This window comes from Sarcophilus harrisii, chromosome 2 (genome assembly GCF_902635505.1).
Source record: "Sarcophilus harrisii chromosome 2, mSarHar1.11, whole genome shotgun sequence".
Lineage (NCBI taxonomy): Eukaryota > Metazoa > Chordata > Mammalia > Dasyuromorphia > Dasyuridae > Sarcophilus > Sarcophilus harrisii.
In genome coordinates, this window is record NC_045427.1 from 170,380,174 (window position 1) to 170,393,887 (window position 13,714).

General features: G+C 32.8%; 1 protein-coding gene across 6 annotated transcripts in view; it reads right to left on the bottom strand.

Moving 5' to 3' along the window:
* Positions 1–13,714, bottom strand: part of MCPH1 (microcephalin 1) — a 336,480-nt gene that overhangs the window by 171,482 nt on the left and 151,284 nt on the right. For 5 of the 6 annotated variants that reach the window (XR_004231848.1, XM_031951145.1, XM_031951144.1 and 2 more), the window contains one exon: positions 129–206. Coding sequence is in view for 5 of the 6 variants with exons in the window: in XM_031951145.1 (XP_031807005.1) it covers positions 129–206 (78 nt within the window). In the remaining variant the exon portion in view is untranslated. Of the gene's footprint in view, positions 1–128; positions 207–9,704; positions 9,884–13,714 lie in introns of all 6 variants that reach the window. The other variant, XM_031951142.1, reaches the window with a different exon arrangement.

A 13,714-nucleotide genomic window follows, 5' to 3' on the forward strand; every position in this document is an offset into this window, starting at 1 on the left:
CATATCTTCCTAGTTAGACATATTGCCATCCTTACCAAAGAAATTTATTATTCTTTGTTTTTCATTCTGTCACAATCTGGCGAGAAAGTCAAATGGCACTCACAAATATAAAATGGCACTAGACTTACAGAAGCTGCAGGGAAGTAGTCTGAAAGTTCATATGGCTCCTCTGAAACCCAGTAGCCAAACTCCAAAGACCACAGTACCTACAAATGGAACAGAAAGCAGTTCATTTCTGGATTTACTATACTTTTAGGTAACAATAAAAAAAGAAGAAAATCTGAACAGCAGCAGTTACTCATTCCATATCTCTGCAACAGACATGTATCTGAAAATCAAATCACTTTCAAAATAATAATATTGCACAAAATTAAAAATTTTAATAAAAATTTGGTTAAGAGTCTCATGGTGACTCAATTATAACCTTGCATTGCCCAAATGCTGGAAAGTAATATCTTTAATAAACACATATGGTATAATATTTTGGAAAAATCCTAAAGAAACTCAATTTTCAAAGCTATTTAGAGCTTGACTAAAAGGATAATTCAGGTTTATTATCATTACTATATTTCTTAAAGACAAATTAATCAAAATAATTATCAATATAATAATGAAATAATAAGATCAATAATAATAATAACAAACCTCAATCATGACAGTGATTCATAAATCAGCATCTCTATCTTAAGCAATGGCCAGCATTTTCACATTATGGAAAATTCCTATAATGCATTTTATGACTATTTAATGATTTGTAAAGGGAAATATCTTTCCATGGTCCTAGAGGCATGCAATATCCCATAGGCAGGCTTTAATGACTCTTATTATTTTAGCTTGTAGCATTGTTAAGGTTCAAAGTTATGTTTTGTTTTAAATTCAACCAAGATATCTGACTCACAGCAGTAAATTCCAGTCAGGGTCTACACACCCTGAAAACAAATATTTTCTTTTATTTTTACTAAATGTATCACTCTAATCACAATTAATTTGGCAGAATTAAATTACATTGGTACAACTTACAGAAGAGCTACAATATGTTTTCTTTCTTTTTTTTCAATGAATCCAAGTGTTTTCTATGGTTTCTACACATGGGGTGGACTAGATATTTTGAGTTTTTTCAATGAATGATTCTTAATTATTCCATTCTAAAAGTAATCAAGGTTAGAGTCATGTATATTAAAACTTTCAATTTTTCACATCAACCTTTTATGTTTATCTACTATGTATGTATTTAACCAGCTTGAATCATTGATGTGGCTTTAAAAAAGAAAGACCTGATCATGATACTAGAATACATAAATAAAATATGGCATATGATATACAACATTTATAAAATACTTCCTATATACCACCTATACACATTCATCCAAATGAGGATATATTCTAACCCTGATTTTTCCTGATGTTACATATAGTTCTCCTTTAATTATATCATACCTCAAGTAAGTAATGTATTCCTAGAATTCTGACCATGCTCAAGTCTCAGTAAAATTAATCAGTGAACAAATATGCATAGTGTGCCTATGTAAGTAGGTACCTAAGTGGGTACACAATAAGGAATAAGGCGTGCTCCCAGCTCTCAAGGAGCTAAAAGTCTAATTGGACAGATACTATATAATCAAACAAAAAGATAGTTAAACAAGGAAAGGGTATAATTAGTAGGTCACAGGGCTCTACTTGCATCCCCCTTTTCCTCCTATTCAGTCTCCTTTAAACCAAGGACCTCAGAATTCCACTCTCCATTTTTGTAAAACCTCATTTAAAATTATTTTTGACATTAGAGAGTTAGAGCATTGTCTTTAAATATCTGTTAGTTGATCTTTAAGATTTCTGAAGTTTTTCCTTTTTTTATTGTAATAATTTTATTTTTAATACACATTGATTTATGAATCATGTTGGGAGAGAAAAATCAGGGCAAAAAGTTAGCAAGAAAGTTGAACTCTGCCCTACTGTGGTTATCATGATTGTTTGTTGCTTTTGTTTTAATAAATTTGTTTTAATAAAATCATGGGAAAGATTAAAAAAAAACAGAAAAAAGAAATGAATGTTGCATGCCTTGATTTACATTCAATCCCCTCATATCTTTTTCTGGATGTAGAAAGATTTCTTAAGATTATCAGAATGACTTTTTTTTTATCTCCATCTCATCACCTCATGATCATTACTGTCCACATTATTATATTAGATACGATATAAATATGATCTTTTGATAATCTGTAGGAATCTTAATAATAAGATAATACTTAGATCATTTTCTGCTAAGATGACACTAAATCCCCAAGGTCAGAGCAAATCTAAAAGCATGGCTTTAGAGAAATGGAACTTAGGATATGTAATTTCCTATTTTGTGAAAAGGGAAAGGAAAGGAGAAGGAGAAGGGTAAATATCTAATGAGAGAAATATCTTATTTTGAGTTTAAGGGAATAGTCAAAGATTTAATTTCAACATTTTATAAGAATTTTGGGAATTTTTATGCCATCAATTAAAGTTGGAGAGAACAAAAAAGATTCATAGAGATGGTGAAATTTGAATTAAGTGTTCATGGATGTGTACAACAGAATTGGTGACGTGGTAAGGACTTTAAAGGCAGAGGAAATGGTATGAACAAAAGATTTGCGGAAGGAAATATAAGATATATTTGGAGAATAGCTCAAATTGGCTGAATAAGAAGATCTATATAGGCAAGACTATGGGAAGATCATAAGACCATAGCTAAGAAAACTAAAGCACAAAAAAATTATATGAACTGGTCCAAAAATCATATTGATTACATAGGAAAACTGAAGTTTGAGCCCAGGTTGCTAATTCCAAATACAGGGCTCTTTCCATTACATCATACTGCCTCTCAATTGATAGGGCTAAAAAACAAAATGTGATGAATGATTACCAATGGCAAAGGAATTAGTTTATATACATTACCCCCCCCCCAAAAAAAAAGCAGGAAAATGGTTAAGATGAGTTCAAATAATAAGTGGGCTTTAAGTGTCAGATTTGTCTTTATTTGATAAATAAAGATAAAACAGTATTGAATGGAAAAGGATCAGAGGGAGAGACATAATTATATATGTATCTGTGTATGTATGTACGTATATGTGTATATGAAAAGATAAGAAAGTCTCAAAGAATTAGAAGACTACCTTGGAAGAGGAAAATTAAATATTTATAATGATATTCTATTTTTAAAAGTCTTTTGAAAATGGCTGATGTATAATTGCCTTAGAGAAATGAGGCAGAACAAATCAAAACTGGATTAAAATTCATTATGGAGAAATTTTTAAAACGTCTAAGGAACTATAAGAGGATACTGAAAACCATGAAACATACCTTACACAATCAATTGAAATGTCCAAAAGGTAAAAGAGATACTTACTCTGATAGACTGAAGACATCTTTATAAACCAAACTACAGATTTTGCAAATGAAATTGAGAAAGATCTTTTATAAAAAATTTAGTACATGGCTTTAATTTTAAATTATGGGAGAGAGTGATCGGGCTTTTACAAATCTGAATCCACAGCATACATATTTACCTAGATATGTATTTTACATGTTTCTGTAATATTTTAAGTTTTTCTCTTTGCTGCAGCATTCTAACATTTAATTCATAAGAGGCAAAGTACCATTCTTATGGGTCTAATACAGAAAATCAAATTATAAGGCCAAGATTATTTAAAAATGTTAAAACTTTATTGAAATCAGAACAATTCCCAAGCAGTTTAGTAGAGTAGAATTCAATCCAATAAAATTTTAATTAAAGTCAGTGATTTTCAAGAACTGAAAATTTTAGCTGAAACAAGATTTTGGCATGCTATAAAATTATGAAAACTGAATTTTATCCTCTGCAATAAAGAGTAGCTAGTGTTATTATTTTTATTTTTAAAGAAGAAGAATAATTTGATCTACTTATCAGGAAAAGTTTTTGGTAGCCAAAGCTGATTGATGGGAATGGAAGATGGTTTGGAGGGAGGAAGATCTATTAGGAAGCTATATCCCAAAAAGTCCAGGCAAGGGGAAATGAGGGTCTGGACTAGAATGGTGGCAATGTGAGTAAAGTGAAGGGACAAACAAGCAAATATTCTAGAAGTAGAATTGACAGGCCTTGACAGTTGAGAGGATATGAGGGGTGGTGTGGGATAGAACTGAGGAAGAGAGAAGAAAATGAAATGGCTCTGAAGTTTCTCACTTGGTTAATTTGAAAAAAGCTCTTAACAGAAATTGCAAACTTGGTAGGAGAGACAGGTTTCTGGGGAAAGGTGGGTTTAGTTTGTAATAAATTGAGCTTAATAAGGTGCTGTCTGAATATCCAGCTGAATTTAGTTTCTACAGACATCTGAAAACATGGGGCTAGAGTTCAAAAGAGAGACCCAGGGTAGAAAGGTAGATTAGATTATCATCCAAATAGAGCTGACAAATGAAGTCAATGTTGTGGAACATTCTGAAAAGAAGAAAAATAGAAACAAAGAGAAAACTACAGAGAACAGTTTATGATACAGGAAGTTGGATGAGGAAAAAAAAGAATTAGGAAAGAAAAACAGCAGAACAGAAACTGAGAGGTTAAAGAGTAAGAGGAACATGGAAGCCAATAATATAAACTATTTCAGAAGGCCAAGGATCCAGAGTAGGAGAAAAGAGAGATAGACAGGGAAGAACAGGCATGTATGTATAAATACATGTTCCTATTTATCCATATATATGTGTGTGTGTTTATATCTTTAGATATATTAAATATATGTATGCATAAAGTTTCAGTTTGCATAAAGACATATGGTAACTAGTCATAACCAGGCTTGTATCTATAATACATAAATAGTGTGTTACAATGTTCTAGGGTGCAATGGCTTGAGTTCCTATAAAATAAGTATTTAAACTACTCGTTGAAATATAGAGAATAGGAAATACGATGGTATTGTGTTTTTTACATTTGGTTTCTGTTATGTGACATTTTTATATTTGCTATCTTAAACATATAAGGAACTAATAAAGTATTTACATTAAAAAAAAAAAAAAAAAAAAAAAAGCTCAATGTGAATTACTATTTTCACATATACTATGAAAATGAATGTCTTTTCAGAAGCTTATTTAAGTTGCCCAATAAAAAGAAACAGAAAATCTCAAATCTTATTTTATTTCTGATATGGGCCAAAATGGAAAAAGCAATCTTACAAAGCGTGCCAAACAGAAAAGGGAATAGGTCTCATGATCGGTACAGCATTTGGGTTCAAATGTAGTCCATATTAAAATATGTAGTGAAGCTAAACAACTTTTGAAAGACAATTTGTGTCTTCTGTATTTATGCCCTTTCTAAATGTTAAAAAAAATATATAGGGCATTTAAAGTTATAACTTGAAATGCAAAAGTACTGAAGATAATTGTGTTAATACTGTTGTTTCCTAATTTGCTTGATAATCCAAATCCAAATCGTATGTATGAAAAACTACTCTTATGTTGGTTTGGGCATTTTCCTTAGATAATCATCTTTAATTTGAGAAGACTGTTGCAAATGGGGACAATAACATTTCTAGAATCAGAAAACACAGAAATATAAAGGCACTACACATATACAGCATACTTCTTTAACCTTTATATGATGCCAACATAATATTATAAAATGAAAGTGATAGTTTTACTACTTTTGCTGTCAAACCATATGGTTAACATTCTTTGTTACATAACTGCCTTATTATTAAGCTAATACATTCTCTTATAAGCATTTTCATTTTAAATGAGGAAGGACTACCCAGCAAAAAAAAAAAAAAAAAAAGAGAGAGAGAGAGAGAGAGAGAGAAAAAGAAAAGGAAAAAGAAAAAAAAAAGAGAACCGTTTGTAGAATCATTTTTCACTTTATGTATTGAAACAAAATATTATAAACAACTTGAAGAAATCTTTGACACTGGACAACTTCCTCATCTTCCCTGTTCCTCAGTTTCCTCTTTGAAGGAAGGATAAACAAAGATACTGGACTTGATAGCCTCTAAAATCCTTTCCAGATTTAAGTTTGTGATCCTTTCCAGTTATGTGCTATTTCAAAAAAAAAAAAAAAATTCTCAAAAGTACCTCATACAATGTTCTCCATAGAGCAAACTTAAAAAAAAAAATCAATTAGTACTTAAATGCCTATTGTATTTAAACACTATTCCAGGTGCTTGGGGACACAAAGGCAAACAAGAAATATCCCATCCTCAAAGATTATGATGTTTATTGGGAATAAAGCAAGTAAATAAATAGGTACATATAAAAAGCATTAGAACCAGATAAAAGATAACCTAGTTAAGGAGGACACTAACTGCTAAGGAGATCAGGAAAAACCTCATGCTGAAAGTGGTACTTGAGTGAAGTTTTGAAGGAAACAAGGACTTGAAAAGGGGTAAATAAGGAAGGGGAACAATTTTGGAGGGAAGTCATTGCAAAGTTATATAACAGAAGTTGTAAGAGGAAGATCAAGGCCAAGTTCGCTAGAATCTTGAAGGTGTAGAGGGATTCTCAAACTATGGCCTGAGAGCCAGATGAGGTAGCTGAGGATAATTATCCCCCTCATCCAGGGCTATGAAGTTTCTTTATTTAAAGGTCTACAAAACAAAGTTTTTGTTTTTACTACAGTCTGGCCCTCCAACAGTCTGAGGGACAGTGAAGTGGCCCCCTGTTTAAAAAGTTTGAGGACTCCTGGTAGACTAATATGTAACAAACCTGGAAAGGATGAGATCGGGGTACTAAGTGCTTTAAGTTCCAAAAAGGAGCTTAGATTGGCCACAAAAGTTACAGTAAGCAACTGGAGCTAAATGAATACAGTAGTGATATGTTTAGAGATGCTTTGAGAAAATCACTTTGGCAGCTATGTAGATGACAGATCAGAATAAGGTAAGACTTGAGAAATGGAGACTAATTAGAAAGCTATATGATAGTCTAGATGAGAGTCAATGATGACTTAAGTGAGTGAAGAGACTCTAAATGGAGAGCAAAGCATCTAAGAGAAGAAATGTTGTGGAGATAGAAAATAACAAGATCCAGCAAATGTTTGAAGATATGAGATTTATAGATTGAAAAGTTAAGGATGACATTGAAATTCAAAACTTGGTTGATTAAAAGGAAAATGCTGCCATACAGAAATAGGTCTAAAAAAAGGGACAGTTTTGGGAGAAAGGATATTGACTTCTATTTTAAACATGTTGAATCTGAGATAAAATATCTATGGAACTGGATCTAGAGCAACAGGAATAGATATATAGATCTAGGAGTCATCATCATGAAGATGATAATTATTAATTCATGGAACTGATAAAACCACTGATTGAGAAAAATTAAAGATACATGAGAAACCTGGGTTTATTAACAATTAGAGACTGTGATACAGATGATAGATGAGCAAAAAAAATGAGAAGTGATTGAACAGGTAAAGGATTTCTCTATATTTAAAACACAATTAGTGGCATCTAATTTTGAGGGACAGTTATGTAGCAGGTAGATAGAATTCCTGACCATGAGTCAGAAAGATTCATTTTTCTAAGTTCAAATCTAGCCTCAGACACTGACTAGTTTTGTGACCCTGGACAAGTCACTTAATCCTGTTTGCCTCAGTTTCCTCATCTGTAAAATGAGTTAGAAAAGGAAAAGGCAAACTAGTGCAGTATCTTTGCTAAGAAAACCCCAATGGAGTCACAAAAATTCAGACACAATTTAAATGACTAAACAACAGAAACCTAATTATCTGTATTGAGGGGAAAAAAATCCAAATTCAGAGATACATAACCAATGCTGCACTTAATATGATATATTAGTCACCATATTCAGGATAACACCATAATAATAATTTTTATCAATATACAGAATTTTAAAGTGTTAGATTATTGTTATTACATTCCAAGAACCAAAATACACATAGATATTACATCTCTATAGCTACAAAATATCTTACATATGTCTATCTAAAAATCTATTTATTTTTATTAGCTATAATTATATAAATCCCCAATTTCTCTGAACTTCAGTCCCTCATCTCCAATTGCCAATATCATACTAGATATTCCAGAGATATTTTAAACCCAAATCTGATCAAATGAAGGTGGCCTAGCTGTACCTGATCTAAAACTATATTATAAAGCAGCAGTCACCAAAACCATTTGGTATTGGCTAAGAAATAGATTAGTTGATCAGTAGAACAGGTTAGGTTCACAAGACAGAATAGTCAACTCTAACAATTTAGTGTTTGACAAACCCAAAGATCCTAACTTTTGAGATAAGAATTCATTATTTGACAAAAACTGCTGGGAAAACTGGAAATTAGTATGGCAGAAATTAGGCATGGACCCACACTTAACATTGTATACCAAGATAAGATCAAAAAGGGTCCATGATTTAGACATAAAGAATGAGATTATAAACAAATTGGAGGATAGTTTATCTCTCAAACTTGTGGAGGAGGAAGAAATTTGTGACTAAAGACGAATTAGAGACGATTATTGATCACAAAATAGAAAATTTTGATTACATCAAATTAAAAAGCTTCTGTACAAACAAAACTAATGTAAACAAGATTAGAAGGGAAGCAACAAACTGGGAAAACATCTTCACAGTTAAAGGTTCTGATAAAGGCCTCATTTCCAAAATATATAGAGAACTGACTCTAATTTATAAGAAACCAAGCCATTCTCCAATTGATAAATGGTCAAAGGATATGAACAGACAATTTTCAGATGATGAAATTGAAATCATTACCACTCATATGAAAGAGTGTTCCAAATCATTATTAATCAGAGAAATGCAAATTAAGACAACTCTGAGATACCACTACACACCTGTCAGATTGGCCAGAATGACAGGGAAAGATAATGATGATTGTTGGAAGGGATGCAGGAAAACTGGGACATTGATGCATTGTTGATGGAGTTGTGAACGAATCCAACCATTCTGGAGAGTAGTTTGGAACTATGCTCAAAAAGTTATCAAATTGTGCATACCTTTTGATCCAGCAGTGTTACTACTGGGCTTATATCCCAAAGAGATACTAAAGGGAAAGGGACCTGTATGTGCATGAATGTTTGTGGCAGCCCTCTTTGTAGTGGCTACAAACTGGAAACTGAGTGGATGCCCATCAATTGGAAAATGGCTGAATAAATTGTAGTATATGAATATTATGGAATATTATTGTTCTGTAAGAAATGACCAACAGGATGATTTCAGAAAGGCCTGGAGAGACTTACACGAAATGATGCTGAGTGAAATGAGCAGGACCAGGAGATCATCATATACTTCAGCAACAATACTATATGATGACCAGTTCTGATGGACCTGGCCATCCTCAGCAATGAGATCAACCAAATCATCTCCAATGGAGCAGTAATGAACTGAACCAGCTACGCACAGAGAAAGAACTCTGGGTGATGACTAAAAACCATTACATTGAATTCCCAATCCCTATATTTATGCTCACCTGCATTTTTGATTTCCTTCACAAGCTAATTGTACAATATTTCAGAGTCTGATTCTTTTTGTACAGCAAAATAACGGTTTGGTTATGTATACTTATTGTGTATCTAATTTATATTTTAATATATTTAACATCTACTGGTCATCCTGCCATCTGGGGGTGGGGGGTAAGAGGTGAAAAATTGGAACAAGAGGTTTGGCAATTGTTAATGCTGTAAAGTTATCCATACATATAACCTGTAAATAAAAGGCTATTAAATAAAATAAAATAAAAAAAGGCTTACGGGGGAGTTCCAATGGGCCAAGACCTACAAAGGCCTTTGTGAACGCCTTCCAGCGCTTTGTCGACATCAGTTATTACTATTATTATTGCTCTGGTTCCCAAGCTTGCTGATGCTCTTGCTGGTCCCACCATCTTCCAATTCTTCCATATTGGAAACCTTCCGATGCCCTTTGTCTCCCTCTGTACAGCAAAATAACGGTATGGACATGCATACTTATTTTGTATTTAATTTATACTTTAACATATTTAACATGCATTGGTCAACCTGCCATCTGGGCGAGGGGGTGGGGGGGAAGGAGGGGAAAAATTGGAACAGAAGGTTTGGCAATTGTCAATGCTGTAAAATTACCCATGCATATAACTTGTAAATAAAAAGCTATAATTAAAAAAAAAAAAAAAAGAAATGACCAGAAGGAAGAATACAGAGAGGCTTGGAGAGAATTACATGAACTGATGCTAAGCGAAATGAGCAGAACCAAGAGATCATTATATACGTCAACAACGATACTGAATGCAGATGTAATCTGATGGAAGTGGATTTCTTTGACAAAGAGACCTAATTCAGTTTCAATTGATCGATGATGGTCAGAAGCAGCTACACACAAAGAAAAAACACTGGGAAATGAATGTAAACTGCTTGCATTTTTGTTTTTCTTCCCAGGTTATTTTTACCTTCTGAATCCAATTCTCCCTGAGCAACAAGAAAACTGGTTCTGCACACAGATATTGTATCTAGGACATATTCAACATATATAGGACTGCTTGCCATCTAGGGGAGGGGGTGGAGGGTGGGAGGGAAAAATCGGAACAGAAGTGAGTGCAAGGGATAATGTTGTAAAAAAAAATTACCCTGGCATGGATTCTATTAATAAAAAGTTACATAATAATTAAAAAAAAAACCCAAATCTGAACTTAAGATCTTTCCCCCCAAATTCTCCCTGTTGACCCTGTCATGATTCTCTCTTCCCCACCTCCCCAAGAAGAAGAAATATGAAGAGATCGTTCTAGGAATGGGAAATATTCAGTGCAAAGATTTGTGTACAGCACTTTCCTCACAATAAGTCTTTGAGACGGGCAATGTAAGTATCAATGCTCCCATGCTATGGATGAGAAAAGTATCTGAGGAGCTCCTTTATGGAAGGAGAAATAGAATTGTTCTGCTTGGCTCAAGAAGGCAGAAGTAGACTCAAATACACCTTCCTTACAACTAGGACTATCCAAAAGTATAATGAGAAAAAGTGGAAATGAAAATATCATGTGAGGTTACAGATTAGTTGCTGGTAATGCTGTAGAAAAGATTCCTGTATAGGTATAAGTTGAACAAGAGGGGCTCTAAGGTCTCTTCCACACCTATGCAAAATAACGAGGGTCTAATTGCAAAGTACTTTTTTTTTCTTTTCTTTTCTTTTTTTTTTTTTTTTAATTTAATAGCCTTTTATTTACAGGTTATATGCATGGGTAACTTTACAGAATTAACAATTGCCAAACCTCTTGTTCCAATTTTTCACCTCTTACCCCCCACCCTCTCCCCCAGATGGCAGTAGATGTTAAGTACATTAAAATATAAATTAGATACACAATAAGTATACATGATTGCAAAGTACTTTTAAGACTAATTGAAAACTATACAGAATAAATTTGATGCCTAAGTGTTTACAGAAGAGAAATTTTTTTATAAGTATCAAAATAATGGGGGTTAAATAAAAAAAAGATCTATTCTAATAATGGTTTTTGAAACAGGTTGTCAGGAAAAAAATAATTAAAACAGTCTGATGTAGATACGTTAATGAGCATCCAATGTAATATGAAAAAAATTCAAAAAAAATTAACTATTTTGAAAGACCTTTTAATACACTTGTTTCTGAAGCATCACAATTTTTAATCCCTTAATTAATTCACAATAATATTTTTCTAAATACTAAATACTAGTTAATAGTCAATGAAGTTAAGAAGCTGAGGTGAGAAAAATATTCCAGGCATAGAAATCAACCAGTATTTAGTTCAAAATAGCAAAAAAATTTAATTCTTTATCATCCTGAAAACATGTTTTCTGTAGAATGTACTAGTTACCATTTTTTCCCTTGGAAAACCACATAATTCAACTCAGAATTTAATTCTGAGAAGGTTTGGAGTTTCTTTTTTTTAAATAAATAAATCCTTTTAAAATAACTTTATTTTTCAAAATACATACAAATAAATAGATTCACCCTTGCAAAACTTTGTGTTCCAAAGTTTTTTCTCTCTTCCTACCACTCCCCTCTTCTACACAACAATTAATCTAATATGGGTTAAACAAGTATAATTTTTTAAACATATTTCTATATTTACACATTTATCTTGCTGCATGAGAAAAATCAGATTAAAAAGAAAAAAATGAGAGAGAAAAAAAAAGCAAACAACAACAAAAAGTGAAAATACTATATTGTGATACACTTTTAATCCTTAAAATCATCGCTGCAGATGACTTTCCATCACCAATCTATTGGAATTGGCTCAAATCACCACACTGTTGAAAAGAGCCAAGTCCATCATAATCATCACATAATCTTGTTGCTGTGTACAATGTCCTTTTGGTTTTACTCACTTCACTTTGCATCAGTTTTATTTAAATCTCTCCCGGACTTTCTGAAATCATCCTGCTGGGTCATTTCTTATAGAACAATAACATTCCATATTCGCATATACCCATAACCTATTCAGCCATTCCTCTGTCATTCAACTGATGGGTAATTTCTCTCAATTTCTAGTTCCTTACTGCTACAAAAAGGGCTGCTACAAACATTTTTGCACATGTGAGTCCTTTTCCTTTGTTTATGATCTCTTTGGATACAGACCCAGTAGAGACACTTGGGTTCCCCTCAAATATTTATTATTATCTTTTCTTGTCACCTTATCCAATCTGTAGTGCTTCAGAGTTGTCTTAAAATTTGCATTTCTCTAATCAATGATTTAGAGCATTTTTTTATATGACTAGAAATGGTTTTAATTTCTTTGCCTGATCTGGAACTATGCTCAAAAAGTTATCAAACGTGCATACCCTTTGATCCAGGAGTGTTTCTACTGGGCTTATATCCCAAAGAGATCTTAAAGGAGGGAAAGGGACCTGTATGTGCAAAAATGTTTGTAGCAGTCCTGTTTGTAGTGGCTAGAAACTGGAAAATGAATGGATGCCCATCAATTGGAGAATGGTTGAGTAAATTGTGGTATATGAATGTTATGGAATATTATTGTTCTGTAAGAAATGACCAGCAGGATGAATACAGAGAGGCTTGGAGAGACTTACATGAACTGATGCTAAGTGAAATGAGCAGAACCAGGAGATCATTATATATACTTCAACAATGATACTGTATGAGGATGTATTCTGATGGAAGTGGATTTCTTCTATAAAGAGAAGATCTAACTCAGTTTCAATTGATCAATGATGATCAGAAGCAGCTACACCCAAAGAAAGAACACTGGGAAATGAATATAAACTGCTCGCATTTTTGTTTTTCTTCCCAGGTTATTTCTACCTTCTGAATCCAATTCTCCCTGTGCAACAAGAGAACTGTTTGGTTTTGCATACACATATTGCATCTAGGAAATACTGCGACCTATTTAACATGTATAGGACTGCTTGCCATCTGGGGGAGGGGGTGGAGGGAAGGACGGGAAAAGTCGGAACAGAAGTGAGTGCAAGGGATAATGTAAAAAATTACCCTGGCATGGGTTCTGTTAATAAAAAGTTATTAAAAAATAAAAAAAAATAATAAAAAAAAACAAAACTGAGACAGGCAAAAAAAATTTCTTTGCTTGAAAATTGTCAGGTTCAGAATTTCTTACCATCATTTCATAAACAGATAAGTAAAGAGGAATGAGATAAAATCAATAATTTTTACATATATATACTGATGCATACCTAATTCAATCAATATGATCCACTTCACATTAAACTTTGTCAAACTGAGAATTCCTCTAGGAAATTTAGGAAAAGAAAGCTGGGATCAATATACTCTCTTCCTTATAAAG